The sequence below is a fragment of the Podarcis raffonei genome, chromosome 1 (genome assembly GCF_027172205.1).
Source record: "Podarcis raffonei isolate rPodRaf1 chromosome 1, rPodRaf1.pri, whole genome shotgun sequence".
NCBI lineage: Eukaryota > Metazoa > Chordata > Lepidosauria > Squamata > Lacertidae > Podarcis > Podarcis raffonei.
Genome location: NC_070602.1, coordinates 82,934,829 through 82,960,400, shown reverse-complemented (window position 1 = coordinate 82,960,400; position 25,572 = coordinate 82,934,829). Strand labels below are relative to the sequence as shown.

At 41.7% G+C, this 25,572-nt stretch overlaps 4 protein-coding genes across 4 annotated transcripts; 2 read left to right on the top strand and 2 right to left on the bottom strand.

The window, feature by feature from the left end:
- Nucleotides 1–60: 60 nt before the first annotated feature.
- On the top strand, nucleotides 61–6,965 carry LOC128402796 (olfactory receptor-like protein OLF3). Its single transcript, XM_053367181.1, has 2 exons — nucleotides 61–977; nucleotides 6,828–6,965. The coding sequence occupies exons 1-2, from the start codon at nucleotides 61–63 to the stop codon at nucleotides 6,949–6,951; spliced, it is 1,041 nt and encodes a 346-aa protein (XP_053223156.1). The 3' UTR covers nucleotides 6,952–6,965.
- Nucleotides 6,966–7,846: 881 nt separating this feature from the next.
- LOC128419027 (olfactory receptor 1020-like) lies at nucleotides 7,847–9,611 on the bottom strand. Its single transcript, XM_053399268.1, has 2 exons — nucleotides 8,703–9,611; nucleotides 7,847–7,994 (listed from the first exon to the last, which is right to left on the bottom strand). The coding sequence occupies exons 1-2, from the start codon at nucleotides 9,609–9,611 to the stop codon at nucleotides 7,929–7,931; spliced, it is 975 nt and encodes a 324-aa protein (XP_053255243.1). The 3' UTR covers nucleotides 7,847–7,928.
- Nucleotides 9,612–13,864: 4,253 nt separating this feature from the next.
- Nucleotides 13,865–17,613, top strand: LOC128401049 (olfactory receptor-like protein OLF3). Its single transcript, XM_053364251.1, has 2 exons — nucleotides 13,865–13,901; nucleotides 16,724–17,613. Exons 1-2 carry the CDS (start codon nucleotides 13,865–13,867, stop codon nucleotides 17,611–17,613), a joined length of 927 nt encoding a protein of 308 aa, XP_053220226.1.
- Nucleotides 17,614–20,446: 2,833 nt separating this feature from the next.
- Nucleotides 20,447–21,391, bottom strand: LOC128419017 (olfactory receptor 1038-like). The gene has a single exon (XM_053399256.1). The coding sequence runs from the start codon at nucleotides 21,383–21,385 to the stop codon at nucleotides 20,447–20,449; it is 939 nt and encodes a 312-aa protein (XP_053255231.1). The 5' UTR covers nucleotides 21,386–21,391.
- Between the last annotated feature and the right edge of the window lie 4,181 nt (nucleotides 21,392–25,572).

Here is a 25,572-nt window from a genome sequence, read left to right as displayed (position 1 = left end):
TCACTGTCATCTTTTTTTGTTGTTGCTATGACATCAATCATAGGTGAATCTGGATACAATATGAGAAGTGGTAATCTATCATGGAACATGGAGTTTGTCCTTTTGGGCTTGACCAGTAATCCAGTAACTCAGAAAGTCCTCTTTGCACTTTTTCTGGGGATGTATCTTGTGACCTTGGCAGGGAATATTCTCATCATGCTGGCGATAAGAGGGGACCCACACTTGCACACACCTATGTATTATTTTCTGAGCCACCTCTCCTTCTTGGACATGTGCTACACCACCACAATCATTCCTCAAATGTTGTTCAACTTCCTGGCCGAGCGCAAAACCATCTCCTTTGTGGGCTGCATGGCACAGATGTACATCTCCCTGTCTCTGGGAGGAATCGAATTCATCCTGCTAGCTGTCATGGCGTACGACCGGTACATGGCAATCTGCCATCCCTTGTATTATAATGTTCTTATGAACCAACGGCTCTGCATGCAGATGGCAGTCGGGTGTTGGCTCTGCGGCTTCGTGAATGCCCTGTTGCAGACGGTGTTCACTCTGCATTTGCCATTCTGCGGAAGGAAGATCATCAACCATTTTGGCTGCGAAGTCTTAGCCGTCCAGCAGCTGGCCTGCTCTAGCACCTTTGTGGGAGATGCTGTGATGCTGGGAGCTGGTGTCCTCATTCTGCTCACACCCTTCTTCCTTGTGCTGGTGTCTTACGTGTACATCGTCACAACCATCTTCCAGATCCGTACAGCAGAGGGAAGGCGCAAAGCTTTTTCCACTTGTACAGCCCACCTGGTGGTGGTGACCCTGTGCTATGGGACAGCCATCTTTGCCTACTTGCGACCTAGGTCCCACTATTCACCTAAGCAGGGGAAGACTGCCTCATTGTTCTATTGCATTGTTACTCCCATGCTGAACCCCATGATCTACAGTTTGAGGAACCAAGAGGTAAAGGGGGCCCTGGTGAAGGTTGTTGGGCTAAAGGGCAAAAGGAGAACCCTAATTTCCTCATGATAGTCTTTTGTTCCCCATCAAGTGCCCCATGATATTCTTGTAAAGAAGCTGGTAAAATGCGGTCTTGACTATGCTACCACTCAGTGGATTTGTAACTGGCTGACTGACCGAACCCAAAGGGTGCTCATCAATGGTTCCTCTTCATCCTGGAGAAGAGTGACTAGTGGGGTGCCACAGGGTTCTGTCTTGGGCCCGGTCTTATTCAACATCTTTATCAACGACTTGGATGATGGACTCAAGGGCATCCTGATCAAATTTGCAGATGACACCAAACTGGGAGGGGTGGCTAACACCCCAGAGGACAGGATCACACTTCAAAACGACCTTGACAGATTGGAGAACTGGGCCAAAACAAACAAGATGAATTTTAACAGGGAGAAATGTAAAGTATTGCACTTGGGCAAAAAAAATGAGAGGCACAAATACAAGATGGGTGACACCTGGCTTGAGAGCAGTACATGTGAAAAGGATCTAGGAGTCTTGGTTGACCACAAACTTGACATGAGCCAACAGTGTGACGCGGCAGCTAAAAAAGCCAATGCAATTCTGGGCTGCATCAATAGGAGTATAGCATCTAGATCAAGGGAAGTAATAGTGCCACTGTATTCTGCTCTGGTCAGACCTCACCTGGAGTACTGTGTCCAGTTCTGGGCGCCACAGTTCAAGAAGGACACTGACAAACTGGAACGTGTCCAGAGGAGGGCAACCAAAATGGTCAAAGGCCTGGAAACGATGCCTTATGAGGAACGGCTAAGGGAGCTGGGCATGTTTAGCCTGGAGAAGAGGAGGTTAAGGGGTGATATGATAGCCATGTTCAAATATATAAAAGGATGTCACATAGAGGAGGGAGAAAGGTTGTTTTCTGCTGCTCCAGAGAAGCGGACACGGAGCAATGGATCCAAACTGCAGGAAAGAAGATTCCACCTAAACATTAGGAAGAACTTCCTGACAGTAAGAGCTGTTCGACAGTGGAATTTGCTGCCAAGGAGTGTGGTGGAGTCTCCTTCTTTGGAGGTCTTTAAGCAGAGGCTTGACAACCATATGTCAGGAGTGCTCTGATGGTGTTTCCTGCTTGGCAGTGGGTTGGACCCGATGGCCCTTGTGGTCTCTTCCAACTCTATGATTCTATGATTCTATGATTCTAAGTTCATTCTCGGCATCTAAGTTGATCCCTCTATATCCTTACCTGGGTGTTGTAAGTCAGTGGGACTTAATTCTGAATCGGCATACATTGGATTGCACCTTAAATCAGTCAAAACTGGCAGGGTTGAAGTTAGGTGAAATGATATATTTTCCAACCTCACTGGCACCCAATCCTCACTACTTTGTATGAAGGCTCAAGAAGGGAGAAAAAGGTCTTTGTCAGTTATATTAATGATTACTAACTGTGAGCACAACACACAGTAACTCTGAGCATTATCTTGAATTGCTCATTCAGTTACTTGGAGTAACAGAGGATTGGAGGGAACTCTCTGTGTGTCCCCTTTAGCTATACAATGCAGGTAATAACCCTTTGGTCTACAGAAGCTCACATGCACATTTAATAAGGTTGATGGTCTTGGCTGTGCAAATTCTTTGGGTATATTTTCTCTTGTAAATATGCTAGCTCTACCATGTTAGGGACGTGTGAATTACAGGTGCAGGGGAGCCCAGTTCTGGCAGGTAAGTCAGTGTGTGGGGAGGGAAGGGTTATCTTTTCATTCCCCCACCTCAGTCAAAATGGAGATTACCTTACCCCTCCACCCTGTGCAGTCAGAAACTTTGAAAAAAAATCCCTTGAAGAGATAATCCCCACTTCCTCCCATGCTGTCTTCCCAGTAAGAACAGTGGCATTATTTAAGGAAAATGAAGATATGCTACCTCATGCTGTGACTTGTCCACACTTTGGCTTGTCCTCTGCAAAATCTACTCTTTAGCACTAATTTGGAACAAATGACTATCCGGGGAAAACTTGATTGCCGTTTGTTCTATTTCAGTGATAAACTGTGGGTGTCCCTATGGGAAAGTGGTGTAGAACCACCGTGTAGAACACAGAGATCACTTTGTCTCGGCCCAGAGAGTAGCTTGAAATTAGTCGGACATACATGAACACTGTGGTTCCATAAAATATCAAGACAGCTGTGATGTGAGGGGCAAAGGTAGAAAAGGCTTTGCGTCTGCCTTCTGAAGAGCGAATTTGCAAGATCGTGGAGATGATGTACACATAGGAGATCACAATCTCTGCTGAGGTGAAGATGCCATGGAAAGTGCCAAAGGTGTAAAGCACAATCTCATTACTGTAGGTATCACTGCAGGAGAGCTTTATGAGAGGGGGAATGTCACAGAAATAATGATTGATGACATTGGAGGCACAGAAGGAGAGCCTGAACGTGGAGATAGTTTGTGCAAGAGCATGGATAAAGGCGATAAGATAGGTAATGCCTACCAGCTGAGCACAGAGTTTCTTTGTCATTATGGCTGTATAGAGGAGTGGGTTACAAATGGCCACATATCGGTCATAGGCCATTACAGCCAGTAGAAGGTCCTCAACGCTTGCAGTCAGGACAAAGCTGAACAATTGTGCAACGCAGCCACCAAATGTAATGGCTTTCCTGACAGCTAAAAAATTCACCAGGGTCTTGGGAGTTATAGTTGAGGAATAGCAGAAATCCACAAAAGCTAGGTTACTGAGAAAATAGTACATAGGGGTGTGGAGTCGGGAATCAATCCTAATCAAGACAATCATCCCGAGATTCCCCACAAAAGTGATCATGTATATTGCTAGAAAGAAGGGAAAACAAATAATGGCTACCTCAGGATTTTCTGTGAGGCCTGAGAGGAAAAATTATGCAACTACAGTATGATTTTCTCTTGCCATTTTGTTATTTGATGATGTGCAGTCTCCACACTAAGGACCTTTTGGTATTTCTGCAGTGGAATGTGTCTTCATACCAGTGGATTTTGATATCAATGTCTCTATCTATGAATAAAACATTTGAGAAAAATAACAACATGGAACCTAATCAATGATAATCTTGAGCAATGTTAATAATTCTACTATCAATTAATAATATGTAAATGCAAGTTGAAAACTGGATTAAAATAACGTATAACAAATATGTATGTGTTTTTGTTTGTCAATATGTGTTCCCTCCAACATTCTTTTGAGAAAGAAAGTGATAAGAATTAAACTGTCCTTGATTGCTGTGACCTCTTTCAAATCTCAGTTGACATATCCATTTCTCTAGCACTAACAGTTCCAGACTCTTTCACTGAAAATATATAAATATAATTGCACCCACATAAAGCAGTACCAAAACAGTATCAAAGATTCCTATTGTATAACAGTCATTCTCTCAGTTTAAAACTGTAACATGTCTATTCAGAGTTCAAAGGGACTTACTCCCAAGTAAGTGTGCACAGAATTATACTGATTTGGGTGTAAACCCTACTTACTTCTGAGTAGGCAGTATTTATTCATTTAAAAAACCCTCAAAGTGGTTCACAAAGACATGTCCAATAAGAAGACACAAACATCAGAAAAGGTTCTTCACCAAAGTAATCCCATCATCTTCGAATGTGACAGCTATCAATAAATACAATTTAAAAAAGCAAATATTGAATTAATTACCCACACCTTACTTTTAATGTTGTTATAAGGAATGTTTACAGTTCAAGGCATAAAATTGGCATTGTTTTGGGGTGTTGATGAGTGAAAAAGTCAGACTAAGTAGTGGCTTTTTAGAAGCTTGCTAATTTAGTCCATGGAATAAGATAGTGCATGATTTAAAAAAATATATAAAAGGTAAAGATATAATATATAATATAAAATATATAGCAGCATTTATAAGACCTTAACTGGTTCAGGCTCTTTGCTCCATCTGAAAAATGAAGCCTGACTAGAGCAGATTACTTTTTTGTTGTCTAGCTCAGGTATGCAATTAGGCCCACAGACGACACTGGCCCACAAAACAGCTTACAAAATACTGCACCTTTGTTAATCATTATTTATTTGTAAATCTTGCCTGCTTGTGCACCTAGATTCTTAGGTGTGATATTCACAACCCTGATCTAGTTTTTTATTTGCTTCAATCCTCACATATTTCCTCTTAATATCGTCATTTCAAAATATATGAAATATTATTTACCATTCTGTGAAACAGCACTTCCACTTCTCTCTGTGTTTCTTTTTACATCCTAGACATACACTGCTGCCATCTTTGTTACTGTTGCTGGAAATAGTTGTCAGATAAGAAGCCAATAAAGCTAGCCTCTCTTTGAGGACCAAAGTTTAATAGTATTTTATTATATTCAGGGTTCTGGGTTGGTGGTTGACCAATACAGGACCTTGTTTTTTAAATGTCAGCCAATAAATTTGCAAGACAAATCAACAACATTTACCATGACACAATGCACAGTTTTCTTACTGTTGAATGAAATATTTTTCCTTGTCTCCAAAGCTTCAGAGAACAGTGGCAGTCCTTCATCATAAAAAGTAACACAAGATCTTCCCTTTTACACATTGCTACCATCGTGTGGCTGCAATGATGATAACATTTCATTGTGTTCCTCTACAATTCAAGGTGCAAAATTACTCACTGTTGTGTTCCTGGCTACTCCAATATACAGTCACCTAGGAGATTTATATAGTATATATTTTTAAAAGCTATGGTTCATGGAAGCTCAAGGGGAGTGCTGCTTTAAATTCAGTGAAACTAATTAATAGCATCACAACAATGGTTAACTGCAAGGTCCTAAAACAACAGGTTCTTGAATGAAGCATTTATTAGCTTCTGTATATCAAGAGTCAACTGGTACAGTGCTGTGGCTTGGTATATTCAGGCTTGGGTACCAGATTGGAATGGGTCCTTTGTGGCTCCATGCAGCTGTTGTAGAGAGGATGCTTACATGTATCAACTCCCCAGATCCCTAATAATGTGGGCACTTGAAAATTGTCTCTCTGCCAGTTTGGAGTTGATGGCCTTTTAAACTGTGTGTGTGTGTGTGTGTGTGGTGGGGGTATTCTTTTCGTCTGTCAGTATAATACGTATTTTTGTGTTTTTATTTTGTAAACTGCCCTGTGATCTTTGGCTGAAGGGTGGTACACAAACAACAAACAAACAAACAAACAAGCGTAACCCTGTCATTTGTTTCTGGAGAGCCTGTTCTTCTTTACAGTTCAACCATTGGGCAATGTTGTGGTTCTTCACTGAAAGTAAGGAAAGGATGGAAAGCACAGTTCCCTACACCAAACCTTTGATAACTTCCCCTTTGATTATTTATTTATTTATTTATTTATTTATTTATTTATTTACACAACAGTAATTTTTTTTGGCACAGCACCAGGTTGTTGATCACGTCATTGCTAATATATGGAACAGCTCTTACTTGGTCTGGTAAAAATGATACAAGCAGAAAGGGGAAAAAAGGTGGAGAGAACAAGCCAGGAGTAGTAAGAGTCCTGAATGAAGTCAAGAGGCTGATTCCAAGAAATATGCTTGCCATTAAAACATGCATACCATCATCTGTCACTTCTGCAGCTGCACATTTTAACAACAGAAGCATCATTTGCTTCACTTTTGCATGAATTACACTGGGCAACAATTTTTTACTTTTTGAATGTTGTCTAGATTTCTACAACTGATTTAGGGTATTTTTGCACTGCTGAATCAGGAAATGGCATCCGTTTCTCTCCATCAGGTCAGGTTTACTGTAAACTGAATGGTGGGCATTGATAAAGGTAAGTACACGTAAATTGCATGTTGCTTCACCATTTTTCAAACTTCAGGGCTTGAACTTCTGTTTCTTGGAACTCCTGGAATGCTCAGCGGCAGGAAGGTCTCTCTTCAGAGTCCAACAGTAGTCAGCCATCATGACTGCGTCCCAGCGACCCTGATACCTGGTCTCCATCTCTTTCATGTCCTGATGGAATCTCTCCCCCTGCTCGTCACTCATTGAACCCAGGTTCTCAGGAAACCAGTCCATATGTAAAAATAGGTAGTGCATCTTGACACTCACGTTGCAGCCCAGGTTTCTGAAAGCAGTCAGCATGTTGTTGACAAGTTCTGCATAGTTCCTGGCCTTATTGTTGCCAAGAAAGTTCTTCACTACCAGAACAAATGCCTTCCACACTTCCAGTTCCACTTCGTTCATTGAGTTTCCGAACTCTGGATCTCTGATGAGCTGATGGATCTGAGGACCGTCAAAGATGCCAGCTTTCAACTTCTCCATGGTCAATCCTGGAAAAGCCAGGCACAAGTAAGTGAAGCAGTCACCATCCTTGTCCAGAGCCTTGGTGAACTGCTTGATTAAGCTGAGCTTGATGTGCAGCGGTGGGAAGAGTATTCTGTCTCTGTCCACCAGAGGGTCGTTGATGACGTTCCTTTCTTTGCAAGGCACCAATTCCTCCCGCACAGGCCAGTCCTTCTTCGTGTAATGCTGAGCACGGTCCCTACTATCCCACATGCACAGAAAACATGGGTACTTGGTGAAGCCAGACTGTTGTCCCAACAAAAAGTTCACCATCTTCAGGTCAACACAAATAAACCACTTATGCTGATCATAACCAATTTTCTCCAGCACATACTTCACCGCTTCATAGTTCTCCTTCAGTGGACTCGAGTGAGCCAGGGGTATAGAGGCAAACTGGTTGCCGTTGTGTAGCAGAACACATTTCAGTGATCGCTTGCTGCTGTCAATGAACAGTCTCCAATCTTTGGGTTCGTACTGTGGCACTCCAAGCTTGAGCAGAAGCTACGCAATATCTGCACAGTACACCAACTCCTTCTCTTCCGAGAAAAAACGGAGGTACTCTTGATGCTTGTTGCGGAAGAAGCTGATGCGAACACTGTCAGAGAGGAGGTTTTTTTCCTTCAATCTGGATGCCAACAGTTCGGCAGAGTCCTTTGACAAGCTGAGGTCGCGAACTAGATTATTCAACTCCTTTTGGGAAAATGGATGTGGAGCATCATCTTCAAGAACCACTTCTTCTTCTTCATGTCCTTCAATACTGGAGGCATCTTCGTCACTAATGTCAGGAAGTTCTCCGAAGATAGGCACTGGAATTTCATCACAATGAGCTATAGGACGACATGCTGATTGAAGATCAGGATACTTGAGGCTGCTCCGGTTCTTTCTGTTGATCCCAGCCGCACCAATTTATGGAAGATTTCGAGGTTTTATGACTTCAAACTGATCCCTTTTTGACATAATCACCCAGAACTATCAGACCTGAATACTTCTTGCCATTAAAATAATCATTTCCAATCAAAAAAATTATTCGACATGGCATTTTACCCCCACCAACTTCTTCTAAAATGCTCCACACAAGCGTACAGGTGAACAAAAACGTAAAAAAATGACATGTGGCCATAGCTCAAAAACTTGACCTGATTGAGCAAAACCAATGTGATTTTTGGATTCAGTGCATCAGATTCGTACTAAATCAGCTGAAAAAACGCAGACAACAAATTTGTTGTTGACCAGTGTTATCTTTGATAACTGTAGGAAGTGGCTCTAGGTAATAAAGCAAAAAGGGCCTGAAGTTCTTCTAGTAAGAACATTATAGAACCACCATACTTGTATTGCGAACATTTTTCTATAGCTGTGAAAAAGAATGTACCAAAAGGAGTCAGGTCATTTTAAGCAGTTGTTTTAAGTGCATTTTTATCTTTCTGCAAAGAGAAAAACACATTTTTCCTGTTTAACACCCTTTTCAAGGCATCCTTCACCTCCTTGTTCCTCAGGCTGTAGATCAAGGGGTTCAGCATGGGATTCACCACGGTATAAAACACTGACACAATCCTGTCTTCATCTGGTGAGGAGTCCGAGCTGGGGCGCATGTACATAAAAACCGCTGTCCCGAAGAACATTATGACAACGGCCAAGTGAGAAGCGCAGGTGGAGAAGGCTTTGCGCCGCCCTTCGGAGGAGCGGATTTTCAAGATGGCGGAGACAATGTAGATATAGGAAATGCATATCTCCAATGTGATGAAGAGCCCATTGAAGATGCAGAAGGCAAACAGAATGATCTCATTCACTCTGGTGTCAGTGCAGGAGATGTTGAGGAGGGGAATCACGTCACAGAAGAAGTGCTTGATGACGTTGGAGTGACAGAAGGACAGCCGGAAAGCGCAGCTTGTGTGTATCATTGCAATCCCAAAGCCACAAAGGTAAGAAGTGACAAGGAGCTGCAGGCAGAGCTGTCGGGACATGATGACGGTATAGAGCAAGGGTTTACAGATTGCCACATACCGATCGTAGGCCATCACTGCCAGAAGGAAGCACTCAGTAGTCCCAAATGCAATGAAGCTATACATCTGAGCGGCACAGCCACTCAGTGAGATGGCCTTGTTCTCAACCAAAAGGTTTATTAGTGTCTTTGGGGTGATGGCTGAGGAGTAAGAGAAGTCCAGGAAAGCCAGGTGGCTGAGGAAGAAGTACATAGGAGTGTGAAGTCGGGCATCAACCCTAATCAGTGTGATCATGCCCAAATTCCCTATGACTGTGATCAAGTACAGGATCAGGAACACCACAAACAAAACACCTTGGAGTTCTGGCCTGTCTGTTAGTCCCAGGAGAATGAATTCAGTTATGGTGCTATCGTTTCCCTCAGGCATTTTTACAATGACTTGACTAATATGGTTTATGGGCAATTAAAATCTGTGATGAGTAGATGTAGGCTCTCTCTCTCTCTCTCTCTCTCTCTCTCTCTTTCTTCTTCTCCTCATTGGCCTCTTGATGGAAATTCAGTCTAGTTAATCAATGAAGGTCCGTGTTTGCCTCTTCACATCAGTACAGCTATTGAGGACAGGGGTTTTTTCCACCCACATGCTCCATCTTCTGTGGAAGAAACATAGAAACGTAACTATAACTCAAACAACTCTTCATTTCGGCAGGGGAAAGGAAGTCTCCAGTGCAATTCCCACCCAACCTACATAATCCACTTTCAACGTTTCTACTCACAGTATGCCTCCATAATTCTGGGGGGCGGTTCTAATAAAGCTTTGTATAAGACTCTGGGTGTTTTATGGGTGGGGTATAAATAATAAATTATTATTATGTGACAGTGATTTCCATTCCTTACTTTTATCAACTCCTCCTCTGATTATTTAAACCCATCTGCCCCATATGTTGGCTTTTGGAGAGACTCTCTGTGAGATATCATACCTTGTTTCTAGAACTCTATCCAGTGCTCCATTCATGTGCATTGTCCAATAGAATAATGGTGAGAGATCTGTATCTGATGATTGGTTATTGATAGGTTAGCAAAAACATTTGACTATATAAAATCAGTATGTATCTATGTATCATCTATCTATCTATCATCTATCTATCATCTATCTATCTATCTATCTATCTATCATCTATCTATCTATCTATCTATCTATCTATCTATCTATCTATCATCTATCTATCTATCTATCTATCTACCTACCATCTATCATCTATCTATCTATCTATCTATCTATCTATCTATCTATCTATCATCTATCTATCTATCTATCTATCTATCTATCATCTATCTATCTACCATCTATCATCTATCTAACATCTATCTATCTATCTATCTATCTATCTATCTATCTATCTCTCTATCTATCTATCTATCTATCTATCATCTATCTATCTATCTATCTATCTATCTATCTATCATCTATCTATCATCTATCTATCTATCTATCTATCATCTATCTATCTATCTATCTATCTATCTATCTATCTATCATCTATCTATCATCTATCTATCTATCTATCTATCATCTATCTATCTATCTATCATCTATCTATCTATCTATCTATCATCTATCTATATCTATCTATCTATCTATCTATCTATCTATCTATCTATCTATCTATCTATCATCTATCTATCTATCATCTATCTATCATCTATCTATCTATCTATCTATCTATCTATCTATCTATCTATCATCTATCTATCTATCTATCATCTATCTATCTATCTATCTATCATCTATCTATCTATCTATCATCTATCTATCTATCTATCTATCTATCTATCTATCTATCATCTATCTATCTATCTATCATCTATCTATCTATCTATCTATCTATCTATCTATATCTATCTATCTATCATCTATCTATCTATCATCTGTCTAAATATCTATCATCTATCTATCATCTATCTGTCTATCTAATCTAAAGTAACTGTTCCCACTATGGGAACTCTGCACAAGGACTTCTGCTAGTACAGTGGGTCTTTCCCTCCTCTCCTTCCCGCTGGTATGCCCTACATGGCTGGGGGGCAGTGTGTCAGGAAAACCCTCACAGCAGCTTCTGAGGGGAGGTGAAGCATTGCATCTGGTGAGCTAAAAAGTGCTTGCACTGACAAAAAGTTGCCACAGTGCTACATTGCATTTCTCCCAGGAACTCTTAACTCAAGTTTCAGACAAATGTGCATCTTGAATGCAAAATTTAAAAAAAGAAAGAAAATAAAAAGGAAAAAAGGGGGGAAGGGAGGAGACAAGTTTTCCACAATTTTTTTCTCCAGGACAGGGGGGCCTGGTGGAGAGTGCTACATGCCTGTCCTCCCACCTGCCACATTCCTGTGCTTACTGGAAGGGAGAGAGGAAGGGGTATGATGGGGAGGTTGCTGCAGTGTGAACACAACAGCAGAGTCAATGTGGCACTTCTGCTTCTGGGTCTGCATTGTGCAGACACCCCCCACTGCCTCTCCCTCCCAGCAAGCACAGCAACAAAGCGGATGGGTGGCCTGATGTGCATTGTTTCCCCTCCCTGCTTTCTGCCCCTGCTGCAGGGCTAATCTTACCATCAAACAGAATGAGCCAGCCATCTCAGGCAGCAGATGCAGAGAGGCAAGGAGTAGCAGAGAGAAGGCCGAAGGTCAGGATTGCTTTTACTTAAAACTAACAGTGCACACAATGATTGTGTAAACTCACACTAAGGCAAAGTTGTCTGTTTAAAAAACTAGCTTGGCTATTTTACACATTTTAAAAGAGGGCGATTTACTCACATAGCAAAGTGATTTTTTTTAACCTTCTAAGTTTGCTTTAACAAATGTATAACAACAACTCTCAATTTAAAACCACATATTACAGAAATCCCACCAGAACACACAACAGAAATACCACAAACATCAGCATTTTTGCTGAAATGCCTGAACAAACAATCAAGATCTCACCTGGATGGAGACGAAAGGCCAGCAATGTGGGTACCCACCAAATTTCGGAACCAGGAGCCTCCACAAAGAAGGTCTGCCTATGGGTCATTATCAAACATGTAGCTCACAGGGGTGGAACATTAAGAGGGGCTACACTCTTTTTATTACTTTATGCAGATGATGCTGTAATTATTTCACTTTCTGTTTTGGGTTTAAAAAAATTATTTAAGAGTTTCTCAAACTACTGCTCTCTCAATAATCTCAAAATTAATTATGATAAGACAAAGATTATGCAATTCAGAAAGAGAGGGAACCCAAAAGGCTGTATAATTAATGGACATCTAATACAGGAAGTTAAGCACTTCAATTATCTGGGAATCACATTCAAAAACAATATGAATTGGAATACACATATATGTGCTGCAATAGTTAAGGCCAAAGTGACAGCCCACCATATTAAATCCTATTTTTTTTCTCCAGTAGGAAACAGATTTATTCCAGCTGTATTGCAAGTGATTGACATGAAACTTTGTGCCCAACTTCTATACGGCACACCAGTGTGGATTTCAGGTGACCTCAAGAGGTTGGATAAATTTCACGCATCCCTTCTGAGGTCATTATTAGGACTTGCAAACTCTGTAAAATATGAAACAATATGTTGTGAGCTGGGAATATTGCCTTTATCAGTAAGAGCATGGCTGAGGACCTTGAAATATTGGATCTTCCTCCATTATAGAGCCCTATCCCCTAATTCTCTACTTTACGATCTTTTAAGTGATAGTGCAATTCACAATCTATCATTGACTTGCAGGAGAAAATTGGATTCGATAGGGCTCACTCTAACTGATTTTGAAATTTCTGATCCCAAAGATACATGGGAAATTATCAGGAAGACTCTTACAGAAAAAAGTGTTCTCGCCATGCTTGAGGTTGCAAAGCACAGCACCTGCTCTCCTATCCACTTAAATCTCCCTTTCTGTAGAGATTTCCAAAAGGGATACATGACAAATCTGAAGAAACATGAATTGTGTAGGCTGTTTATGTTGGCCAGATTTAACATGTTTCCCTCGGTGGTAGTGAGAGGAAGATACTTAGCTATCCCAGAATCAGAGCGTCTCTGCAAATGCAGAAAACAGGAACCTGATACTCTAGAGCATATATTCTTTTCCTGTGATTTTGGCAGTTATGCCAGAAGACAATTATTTGAGGCCCTAAAATTTAATAGACAGATTTTTACCCAACCAACTGTTCAGGACCTGCTGGCGGACAGCGATGATCAAATTACTATTATAGTGGCTGAATTTTTAAGTGCTGTCCATGAAGAAAGAATGGGCTGTGATAAAGAGACTTAGTGGTTTTTAATGGTAGGTGATGTTGCTGTGTTGCATTATATTATCTATGTACATCGATTTATTTTTTGGAGTTAAGAATAGGACTGGGATAAATTGTGTTCGCTGGGCCCGTATTTTATATAGTCTGTATATGATGTTTGTTTGATAATGTGTGGTGTGCTATGCCTGATAAAGGATTTTGAATTGAATTGAATTAAGAGGCGCTTCCCTTATGTACCTCTCTGTATACTGAAATATATCAATGAGCCACCAAAAGATGCATAGGTTAGGCTGACCTGTAAGGTAACAAAGCCATCTTCATGGTGGTTCCTCTATTATGAAATTCTCTTCCATCTAAAGTCCATCAGATCCATCTCTTGGTCCTTTCAGGAGGATGGTAAAGACCTCCACCCCTCCCATTCAGCCTTCAAGTAAGTTTGTCACAATTTTCTCCTCACATTTTAACTGGCATCTATCTGTTGGTTATTGCTAGTTTTGAGTGCCTCAACAACAGTGTGAGCCTCAGGCCTTTTGTCTACATGATGCTGCAAGAAAGAAGAATCAGACTTACTATGCTTCACATGGCTCCGCAAAGGCTGGCTCTTTCGTTTCCCTGAAGAATGAAAACATTGAGGTATTTCAGTTCCTAATGGTACTATTCAGGAGAACATTGCCAGGATGAAAAATAATAATGCTGATTTCTATTTCAGTTAAGCAGGCCACGGTTTTCTATTCTGTTCTCCATCATTTTTAAAATAAAAACATTTCACCAATTAACTGAAGAGGACTGACTAAGCTGCAAAGCATGTGGGCTCTGCTGTCATTTAATAAAATAGTTCACAGCAGTGCTATTTTTGTAGAAAAGGAGGTGCCTTGTTTTCTTATAATGGCAATGGTGCCCACCTGAGAGGTGCCGGAGCTGAGTTCCGGAAAGTTCTGGCTGAAAAAAAGAGCCCTGGTTTACAGCCTGGTTCTATGCATACTTACGCTCACCCTGTTTTCAGGCAGGGCGTTGTTCCCAAGGGCGTTGTTCCCAAGGAAGCGTGCACAGGGTTAGTCTTAGGTCATGTACGAACTACGAGCTTAAAATGCAGCTAGGTCATTCTTTTTCTCAATTTGGACCAAAGCTGGTTTAGGGAAAAATGCATCAAAGTGCAGGCACAGGATAGATATGAGTATTGGCTAATGTCGTGTGCATACTGCTTCCCAAACCAGTGGTGGGAACACACACTGGATGCAGAGTAAATGGGTACACAGCCTCTGTTGGCTAACAATTAAGAGTCCAGTTTTCCAGGTAGCGCTTCGGTTTCAAATTACCTTGCAATATTTCCGGGTTGGAAACTGCAAGGGCAGCTGTGAAAGGGCTTAGAATCAGCTAGTGCAGGAGTATTTCTACATTGCCTCAGGTTCTTTGGGACTTGATGGTCCTTTGAGACACCCTCATGTGAGCTCTACTGATGTACTGAAGTCAGGATCAAGCTAGATGTGATTGCATCAGTCCCATTTCCCCCCCCATCTTTCCCATCCACAGGTAAAATGGGTGGGAGGATTTGCAAGAAATATAGAATATGCCTTAATCTGTATGAATCAAGGTCTTCCTCCTCCAGTGAGGCATAGCTCTGGTACACTAATGCACAACTTGTAGCCTTAGTCATGGTTGCCCCCAAATGGAAGCAGCCGAGATAAAAAGAGACAGAATGATATAACGGTTTGAGAGCTTAGTGGTTCAAATCCCTATTCAACCATGAAGCTGATTGGCTGACCTTGGCTCAAAAACTGACTCTCAGTCTGACAGCAGCTTCTGCTCTCCAGCCATTGAGTTCCTACTGGCGATATGTCAATAACCCAAGTGGACATAGCTGTGAGAGATCCACTCCTCCCATCACATTCACCTGGGGGGCAGTGACACAACCCTAGTATACCTGAAGGAGCGTCTCCACCCCCATCATTCAGCCCGGACACTGAGGTCCAGCTCCGAGGCAGATGCTGTATTGCAGGGATGTCCAACCAGTAGATCGCGATCTACCAGTAGATCGTGATCTACCAGTAGATCCCTGGCTGATCCTGGTAGATTTTGGGATCCTTATCGTGTACTAAAAGTTATGGGGGAAAGTTAAAAAACTCTGTGCAATCCTCCCCAATGGGTAGATCACTGCCATTTTTTTTTTTACTGGGAGTAGATCACAGTCTCTTGGGAGTTGGACATGTCAGCTGTATTGTTATGATGTGATCCTAATCAATGAAGGAAGGTCTTTAAATAGAACGAATGCATGCATGCTTGCATTACATTTCTCAACAGAGGAGCCACCTTTGTAGGTAAAACTACCAAAGATCTCTTGCACTTATGAGATTGATTGTGGCAGAAACTTTTGTGTAATGACTTTAGTGCACCATCAGATGCATGAAATGTTACCCTTAACTGGTACACACATATGTGCAAGCAGAAGACCCAAAAGACCATGAAATTTGTTTTTGTGGCATTTAAGTGCAAACACACACAAAGTAAACATAGTGACCATTCAAATCAAACTAATTGGTGGTGATAGCACAGTTGCTTTAGCTGAACTAATTTAATACCTGTTGTAAAAGAAAAGGCTATTGCTTTAATTGAGCAATAAATGAATAGAACTGGGTGGCTAAGGATGTTTTAGTTATTTCAGTGAAGACAACTCAATGGAGGTAACATATATGTTTTGCCATGCATAGATTAGCTTTTGTCATCTACAACAGTGTACAATGTCTATGTTAATTCAGATTGGAACCCACATAGGGAAGATTTTAGAGTTGTTCCATTTATTGTTTTATGATTATTTTGTTACATGATTATTACTATTTAAATTACAAAATTCTTTTAAACCCCCAAGTAAAGGTTGTTGGCTCGTAACAAAAATTCCAAAGTGCATATTAGGGAAATTCCTTTATTAAGCCAACAGAAAGGTGTGCAAGTGTGTGTTTTTTAACATCTTGTCTGATAAAGCGTTTGAGGGGTATGTATACATATGCTCAGAAGCTTTCACAGAATTCTGTTTCATTTCTGTTGGCCTCCTCAAGGAATTGCCCTAAATTGTTTTTGCATTCATCGCAAAAACATTTTCATCATCACGGATTGCCTGAAAGCCTCCTTCACTTCCTTGTTCCTGAGGCTGTAGATTAGGGGATTCAGCATTGGGACCACCACTGTGTAGAACACGGAAGCCACTTGGTCCCGACCCAACGAGTAGCTTGTATTGGGACGCAGATATGTGAATATCAGAGTCTCGTAGAAGACTCTTTGCCCTTTTCCTGGGGATGTATCTTGTGACCTTGGCAGGGAATATTCTCATCATGCTGGCGATAAGAGGGGACCCACACTTGCACACACCTATGTATTATTTTCTGAGCCACCTCTCCTTCTTGGACATGTGCTACACCACCACAATCATTCCTCAAATGTTGTTCAACTTCCTGGCCGAGCGCAAAACCATCTCCTTTGTGGGCTGCATGGCACAGATGTACATCTCCCTGTCTCTGGGAGGAATCGAATTCATCCTGCTAGCTGTCATGGCGTACGACCGGTACATGGCAATCTGCCATCCCTTGTATTATAATGTTCTTATGAACCAACGGCTCTGCATGCAGATGGCAGTCGGGTGTTGGCTCTGCGGCTTCGTGAATGCCCTGTTGCAGACGGTGTTCACTCTGCATTTGCCATTCTGCGGAAGGAAGATCATCAACCATTTTGGCTGCGAAGTCTTAGCCGTCCAGCAGCTGGCCTGCTCTAGCACCTTTGTGGGAGATGCTGTGATGCTGGGAGCTGGTGTCCTCATTCTGCTCACACCCTTCTTCCTTGTGCTGGTGTCTTACGTGTACATCGTCACAACCATCTTCCAGATCCGTACAGCAGAGGGAAGGCGCAAAGCTTTTTCCACTTGTACAGCCCACCTGGTGGTGGTGACCCTGTGCTATGGGACAGCCATCTTTGCCTACTTGCGACCTAGGTCCCACTATTCACCTAAGCAGGGGAAGACTGCCTCATTGTTCTATTGCATTGTTACTCCCATGCTGAACCCCATGATCTACAGTTTGAGGAACCAAGAGGTAAAGGGGGCCCTGGTGAAGGTTGTTGGGCTAAAGGGCAAAAGGAGAACCCTAATTTCCTCATGATAGTCTTTTGTTCCCCATCAAGTTCATTCTCGGCATCTAAGTTGATCCCTCTATATCCTTACCTGGGTGTTGTAAGTCAGTGGGACTTAATTCTGAATCGGCATACATTGGATTGCACCTTAAATCAGTCAAAACTGGCAGGGTTGAAGTTAGGTGAAATGATATATTTTCCAACCTCACTAGCACCCAATCCTCACTACTTTGTATGAAGGCTCAAGAAGGGAGAAAATGGTCTTTGTCAGTTATATTAATGATTACTAACTGTGAGCACAACACACAGTAACTCTGAGCATTATCTTGAATTGCTCATTCAGTTACTTGGAGTAACAGAGGATTGGAGGGAACTCTCTGTGTGTCCCCTTTAGCTATACAATGCAGGTAATAACCCTTTGGTCTACAGAAGCTCACATGCACATTTAATAAGGTTGATGGTCTTGGCTGTGCAAATTCTTTGGGTATATTTTCTCTTGTAAATATGCTAGCTCTACCATGTTAGGGACGTGTGAATTACAGGTGCAGGGGAGCCCAGTTCTGGCAGGTAAGTCAGTGTGTGGGGAGGGAAGGGTTATCTTTTCATTCCCCCACCTCAGTCGAAATGGAGATTACCTTACCCCTCCACCCTGTGCAGTCAGAAACTTTGAAAAAAAATCCCTTGAAGAGATAATCCCCACTTCCTCCCATGCTGTCTTCCCAGTAAGAACAGTGGCATTATTTAAGGAAAATGAAGATATGCTACCTCATGCTGTGACTTGTCCACACTTTGGCTTGTCCTCTGCAAAATCTACTCTTTAGCACTAATTTGGAACAAATGACTATCCAGGGAAAACTTGATTGCCGTTTGTTCTATTTCAGTGATAAACTGTGGGTGTCCCTATGGGAAAGTGGTGGAGCAAGTGGAAGTGGGGATGAGCCCTGTGACAACACGTTCACTCTGGAAGTTCTGGAAACTTCCAGCCTGCAAGCTCATCCATGCCTCCGTTTGCCCTGCTGCTTTCCTTCAGGGAAACCCAATCTTTAGTGCTGAATTGGAACAAATGGAAATTGGGTTTTGCACAGATTGTCATTTGTTCTGATTTATCACTAAAGAGTGGGTCTTCCAGGGGAAAGCAGTGGGGCAAAAGGAAAGCTGCTTGGACCAATGTGCAAGCAGCAAATCACTTAGTCCCATGCTTTCTAGGATGTGACAGGAGGAAGTATGGACAAACTCTTCTTGCATTGCTAGGCCATGTAGTATAAAGTTACCCATATTTCTTTGTCTTGTACCTCAAACCTTTACTGACACCTTTGTGTTTTGTTCTTGAGGGAGGGCTCTTTTGGTATGTATTAGAGCTAGGTTAAGTTAGCTTTATTGTTTTATTTTGTATTATGATTCCCAATTGTACTTTATGCTTTAAACCAGTGGTTCCCAACCTTTTTTTGGCCATGCCCCACCTAAGCATCTGTAAAATTCTGATGCCCTCCCCTGTGATATATAATTCTTATTATTCAAAAAGTGAACTCCTGTTCACGTGGAGAAAGCCTAAAAATCCATTAACTTGGTCTAAACAAGCTTCTATACCCCCCCCCCTAAAAAGCTAATTGCCCCCCTGTGGAGTGTGTGCCCCACGCTGGGAATCGTGGCTCTAAACAGTATTTTTTTAACAATATATTTCTCACTGGCACACAGGTTCTGTCTTTTTTGCTGTCACTTTTAATTATTTCAATAAATCTACTTCTACAATCCTGGTGTGGTTTCTTGGGAAAAGCCATGGTGGTGGATCCAGTTAAGTGACCTGTTGGTTAAACTGCTACTGAGTAACCTTGTGGGCTCAAGGCTCTCAAGGCAGAGAGTATGGTTCAAGCTCTTGCTTGAGGTTGTTTGGTAAGTCTGGGAGTCTCCTGGCTTAGGCTGGTTGAACTACAGGAGTGGTTGCCTCTGTCCAATTGGCACCTGCTAAACGGGCAAGGGGCTGAATCCCAGGTTTTGGAGACCTGGTCTTCTTGACAGCTGTTTTGTGAGTTTTTTTTATTTTTTAATGGGTTTTCTGCTTCATAAATGAACTATCTGCCTATGCTGCTGTTTCCTTTGCTCTGTATAATCCAACTAAACTGGGTGCCCAAACTGTATTTTGCACAAGGGCCCACAACGAAGTGGGTCACCATTGGAAGTGACTTCTTACACAATGCAGCATTTGATAAAATCTGAACAAGTGATATTCAACTATTTTTTACTCAGAGCCGCCCCACTGCAATTAACCTAACTTAGTCCTGCCCATTCATTTCAATAGGTCTACTGATTTTAACCTTTAAAGCCCTAAATGGTTTGGGGCCAGCTTACTTAATTATTACCACCATCCATATATGCCTACCTGGACCTAAAGTCATCTTCAGAGACCCTTTTCTGGTTGCCCCCCACTAAATGAGCTACCGTACGTGGTTACTGAATAGAGGGTCTTTTTGGCAATGTACCCCGATTACAGGATATACTCTCCAGAGAGGCACACCTGCTCTTTCAACACCAGCTGATACCTTTTTATTTTCCCAGGTATTTTGAATTCTTACAATCTTTTAGTGCTTTTAAATGCTGTTTTATATAGTTTTCAGCTGGTTATTTTCTCTCTTCTATTTTTTTATTTATAAATATGGATTCATTGCTTTCCCCCTTGATTCTCATCTTACATTTTTTTCAAACTGTAATATTTGCCACCCAGAGAATGTTAGTTATTGGACAGTATACCAATGTTAAAAACAAGCACATTTTTTTGTTTTATTTCAATTTTGCACAGTTAGGAGTACCAGTGATGCATGAAACAATCTATTCTAACCAGGGTTTCTGTTCATGTACAACATTTGCTTATTGAGAAAACTTCAGCCTTCTTGAGAATCTCATCAGCGCATCCTTCACCTCCTTATTCCTCAGGCTGTAGATCAGGGGATTCAGCATGGGGATCACCACTGTGTAGAACACAGAGATCACTTTGTCTCGGCCCAGAGAGTAGCTTGAAATTGGTCGGACATACATGAACACTGTGGTTCCATAAAATATCAAGACAGCTGTGAGGTGAGAGGCACAGGTAGAGAAGGCTTTGCGTCTGCCTTCTGAAGAGCGAATTTGCAAGATCGTGGAGATGATGTACACATAGGAGATCACAATCTCTGCTGAGGTGAAGATGCCATGGAAAGTGCCAAAGGTGTAAAGCACAATCTCATTACTGTAGGTATCACTGCAGGAGAGCTTTATGAGAGGGGGAATGTCACAGAAATAATGATTGATGACATTGGAGGCACAGAAGGAGAGCCTGAACGTGGAGATAGTTTGTGCAAGAGCATGGATAAAGGCGATAAGATAGGTAATGCCTACCAGCTGAGCACAGAGTTTCTTTGTCATTATGGCTGTATAGAGGAGTGGGTTACAAATGGCCACATATCGGTCATAGGCCATTACAGCCAGCAGAAGGCACTCAACGCTTGCAGTCAGGACAAAGCTGAACAATTGTGCAACGCAGCCACCAAATGAAATGGCTTTCCTGACAGCTAAAAAATTCACCAGGGTCTTGGGAGTTATAGTTGAGGAATAGCAGAAATCCACAAAAGCTAGGTTACTGAGAAAATAGTACATAGGGGTGTGGAGTCGGGAATCAATCCTAATCAAGACAATCATCCCGAGATTCCCCACAAAAGTGATCATGTATATTGCTAGAAAGAAGGGAAAACAAATAATGGCTACCTCAGGATTTTCTGTGAGGCCTGAGAGGAAAAATTCTGTCACTACAGTATGATTTTCTCTTGCCATTTTGTTATTTGATGATGTGCAGTCTCCACACTAAGGACCTTTTGGTATTTCTGTAGTGGAATGTGTCTTCATACCAGTGGATTTTGATATCAATGTCTCTATCTATGAATAAAACATTTGAGAAAAATAACAACATGGAACCTAATCAATGATAATCTTGAGCAATGTTAATAATTCTACCATCAATTAATAATATGTAAATGCAAGTTGAAAACTGGATTAAAATAACGTATAACAAATATGTATGTGTTTTTGTTTGTCAATATGTGTTCCCTCCAACATTCTACTTACTTCTGAGTAGGCAGTATTTATTTTAAAAACCCTCAAAGTGGTTCACAAAGACATGTCCAATAAGAAGACACAAACATCACAAAAGGTTCTTCACCAAAGTAATCCTATCATCTTCGAATGTGACAGTTATCAATAAATACAATTTAAAAAAGCAAATATTGAATTAATTACCCACACCTTACTTATAATGTAATTATAAGAAATGTTTACAGTTCAAGGCTTTGTTTTGGGGTGTTGGTGAGTGAAAAAGTCAGACTAAGTAGCGGCTTTTTAGAAGCTTGCTAATTTAGTCCATGGAATAAGATAGTACATGATTTAAAAAAAAAATATAGCAGCATTTATAAGACCTTAACTGGTTCAGGCTCTTTCCTCCATCTGAAAAATGAAGCCTGACGAGAGCAGATTACCTTTTTGTTGTCTAGCTCAGGTATGCAATTAGGTCCACAGACGACACTGGCCCACAAAACAGCTTACAAAATACTGCACATTTGTTAATCATTATTTATTTGTAAATCTTGCCTGCTTGTGCACCTAGATTCTTAGGTGTGATATTCCCTGATCTTGTTTTTTATTTGCTTCAATCCTCACATATTTCCTCTTAATATCGTCATTTCAAAATATATGAAATATTATTTACCATTCTATGAAACAGCACTTCCACTTCTCTCTGTGTTTATTTTTACATCCTAAACATAAACTGCTGCTATCTTTGTTACTGTTGCTGGAAATAGTTGTCAGATAAGAAGCCAATAAAGCTAGCCTTTCTTTGAGGACCAAAGTTTAATAGTATTTTATTATATTCAGGGTTCTGGGTTGGTGGTTGACCAATACAGGACCTTGTTTTTTAAATATCAGCCAATAAATTTGCAAGACAAATCAACAACATTTACCATGACGCAATGCACAGTTTTCTTACTGTTGAATGAAAGTTTTTTCCTTGTCTCCAAAGCTTCAGAGAACAGTGGCAGTCCTTCATCATAAAAAAGTAACACAAGATCTTCCCTTTTACACATTGCTACAATCGTGTGGCTGCAATGATGATAACATTTCATTGTGCTCCTCTACAATTCAAGGTGCAGAATCACTCACCATTGTGTCCCTGGCTACTCCAATATACAGTCACCTAGGAGATTTATATAGTATATATTTTTAAAAGCTATGGTTCATGGAAGCTCAAGGGGAGTGCTGCTTTCTCCAGGACAGGGGGGCCTGGTGGAGAGTGCTACATGCCTGTCCTCCCACCTGCCACATTGTTGTGCTTACTGGAAGGGAGAGAGGAAGGGGTATGATGGTGGGGAGGTTGCTGCAGTGCGAACACAACAGCAGAGTCAATGTGGCACTTCTGCTTCTGTGTCTGCATTGTGCAGACACCCCCCACTGCCTCTCCCTCCCAGTAAGCACAGCAACAGAATGAGCCAGCCATCTCAGGCAGCAGATGCAGAGAGGCAAGGAGTAGCAGAGAGAAGGCTGAAGGTCAGGATTGCTTTTACTTAAAACTAACAGTGCACACAATGATTGTGTAAACCCAAACTAAGGCAAAGTTGTCTGTTTAAAAAACTAGCTTGGCTATTTTACACATTTTAAAAGAGGGCAATTTACTCACATAGCAAAGTGATTTTTTTTAACCTTCTAAGTTTGCTTTAACAAATGCATAAAAACAACTCTCAATTTAAAACCACATATTACAGAAATCCCACCAGAACACACAACAGAAATACCACAAACATCAGCATTTTTGCTGAAATGCCTGAACAAACAATCAAGAACTCACCTGGATGGAGACAAAAGGCCAGCAATGTGGGTACCCACCAAATTTCGGAACCAGGAGCCTCCACAAAGAAGGTCTGCCTATGGGTCATTATCAAACATGTAGCTCACAGGGGTGGAACATTAAGAGGGGCTTCCCTTATGTACCTCTCTGTATACTGAAGTATATCAATGAGCCACCAAAAGATGCATAGGTTAGGCTGACCTGTAAGGTAACAAAGCCATCTTCATGGTGGTTCCTCTATTATGAAATTCTCTTCCATCTAAAGTCCATCAGATCCATCTCTTGGTCCTTTCAGGAGGATGGTAAAGACCTCCCCCCCTCCCTTCAGCCTTCAAGTAAGTTTGTCACAATTTTCTCCTCACATTTTAACCGGCATCTATCTGTTGGTTATTGCTAGTTTTGAGTGCCTCAACAACAGTGTGAGCCTCAGGCCTTTTGCCTACATGATGCTGCAAGAAACTGTACAGATGAGTCAGACTTACTATGCTTCACATGGCTCCGCAAAGGCTGGCTCTTCCGTTTCCCTGAAGAATGAAAACATTGAGGTATTTCAGTTCCTAATGGTACTATTCAGGAGAACGTTGCCAGGATGAAAAATAATAATGCTGATTTCTATTTCAGTTAAGCAGGCCACGGTTTTCTATTCTGTTTTCTATCATTTTTAAAATAAAAACATTTCACCAATTAACTGAAGACGACTGACTAAGCTGCAAAGCGTGTGGGCTCTTTAATAAAATAGTTCACAGCAGTGCTATTTTTCTAGAAAGGAGGTGCCGGAACTCATCTTGACCACCTCCCTTGTTTCCTTATAATGCCAATGGTGCCCACCTGAGAGGTGCCGGAACTGAGTTCCGGAGAATTCCGGCTGAAAAAGGAGCCCTGGTTTACAGCCTGGTTCTATGCAGACTTACGCTCACTATGTTTTCGGGCAGGGTGTTGTTCCCAAGGAAGCGTGCACAGGGTTAGTCTTAGGTTATGTACACACTATGAGCTTAAAATGCAGCTAGGTCATTCTTTTTCTCAATTTGGACCGAAGCTGGTTTAGGGGAAAATGCATCAAAGTGCAGGCACAGGATAGATATGAGTAGTGGCTAATGTCGTGTGCATACTGCTTCCCAAACCAGTGGTTGGAACACACACTGGATGCAGAGTAAATGGGTACACAGCCTCTGTTGGCTAACAATTAAGAGTCCAGTTTTCCAGGTAGTGCTTCGGTTTCAAATTACCTTGCAATATTTCCAGGTTGGAAACTGCAAGGGCAGCTTTGAAAGGGCTTAGAATCAGCTAGTGCAGGAGTATTTCTACATTGCCTCAGGTTCTTTGGGACTTGATGGTCCTTTGAGACACCCTCATGTGAGCTCTACTGATGTACTGAAGTCAGGATCAAGCTAGATGTGATTGCATCAGTCCCATTTCCCCCCCCATCTTTCCCATCCACAGGTAAAATGGGTGGGAGGATTTGCAAGAAATATAGAATATGCCTTAATCTGTATGAATCAAGGTCTTCCTCCTCCAGTGAGGCATAGCTCTGGTACACTAATGCACAACTTGTAGCCTTAGTCATGGTTGCCCCCAAATGGAAGCAGTCAAGATAAAAAGAGACAGAATGATATAACGGTTTGAGAGCTTAGTGGTTCAAATCCCTACTCAGCCTTGAAGCTGATTGGCTGACCTTGGCTCAAAACTGACTCTCAGTCTGACAGCAGCTTCTGCTCTCCAGCCATTGAGTTCCTATTGGTGAAGTATCAATAACTCAAGTGGACATAGCTGTGAGAGATCCACTCCTCCCATCACATTCACCTGGGGGGCAGTAACACAACCCCAGTACAGTGGTACCTCAGGTTACATACGCTTCAGGTTACATACGCTTCAGGTTACAGACTCCGCTAACCCAGAAATATTACCTCGGGTTAAGAACTTTGCTTCAGGATGAGAACATAAATTGTGCAGTGGCGGCACAGCGGCAGCAGGAGGCCCCATTAGCTAAAGTGTTCAGGTTAAGAACAGTTTCAGGTTATACCTCTGTATACCTGAAGGAGCATTTCCACCCCCATCGTTCAGCCCGGACACTGAGGTGCAGCTCCGAGGCAGATGCTGTCTTGCAGGGATGTGCAACCAGTAGATC

Excerpts from the sequence above, each read along its gene's own strand:
- LOC128402796 (XM_053367181.1), top strand. The coding sequence starts at position 61 with ATGAGAAGTGGTAATCTATCATGGAACATGGAGTTTGTCCTTTTGGGC. Across the intron at positions 978-6,827 it reads GCCCTGGTGAAGGTTGTTGG|GAAGGTCTCTCTTCAGAGTC; the intron begins GCTAAAGGGCAA and ends GCTCAGCGGCAG.
- LOC128419027 (XM_053399268.1), bottom strand. The coding sequence starts at position 9,611 with ATGCCTGAGGGAAACGATAGCACCATAACTGAATTCATTCTCCTGGGA. Across the intron at positions 7,995-8,702 it reads TGAAGGATGCCTTGAAAAGG|GACATGAAGAAGAAGAAGTG; the intron begins GTGTTAAACAGG and ends CCAGTATTGAAG.
- LOC128401049 (XM_053364251.1), top strand. The coding sequence starts at position 13,865 with ATGGTAAAGACCTCCACCCCTCCCATTCAGCCTTCAA. Across the intron at positions 13,902-16,723 it reads CCCTCCCATTCAGCCTTCAA|AGTCTCGTAGAAGACTCTTT; the intron begins GTAAGTTTGTCA and ends TGTGAATATCAG.
- LOC128419017 (XM_053399256.1), bottom strand. The coding sequence starts at position 21,385 with ATGGCAAGAGAAAATCATACTGTAGTGACAGAATTTTTCCTCTCAGGC.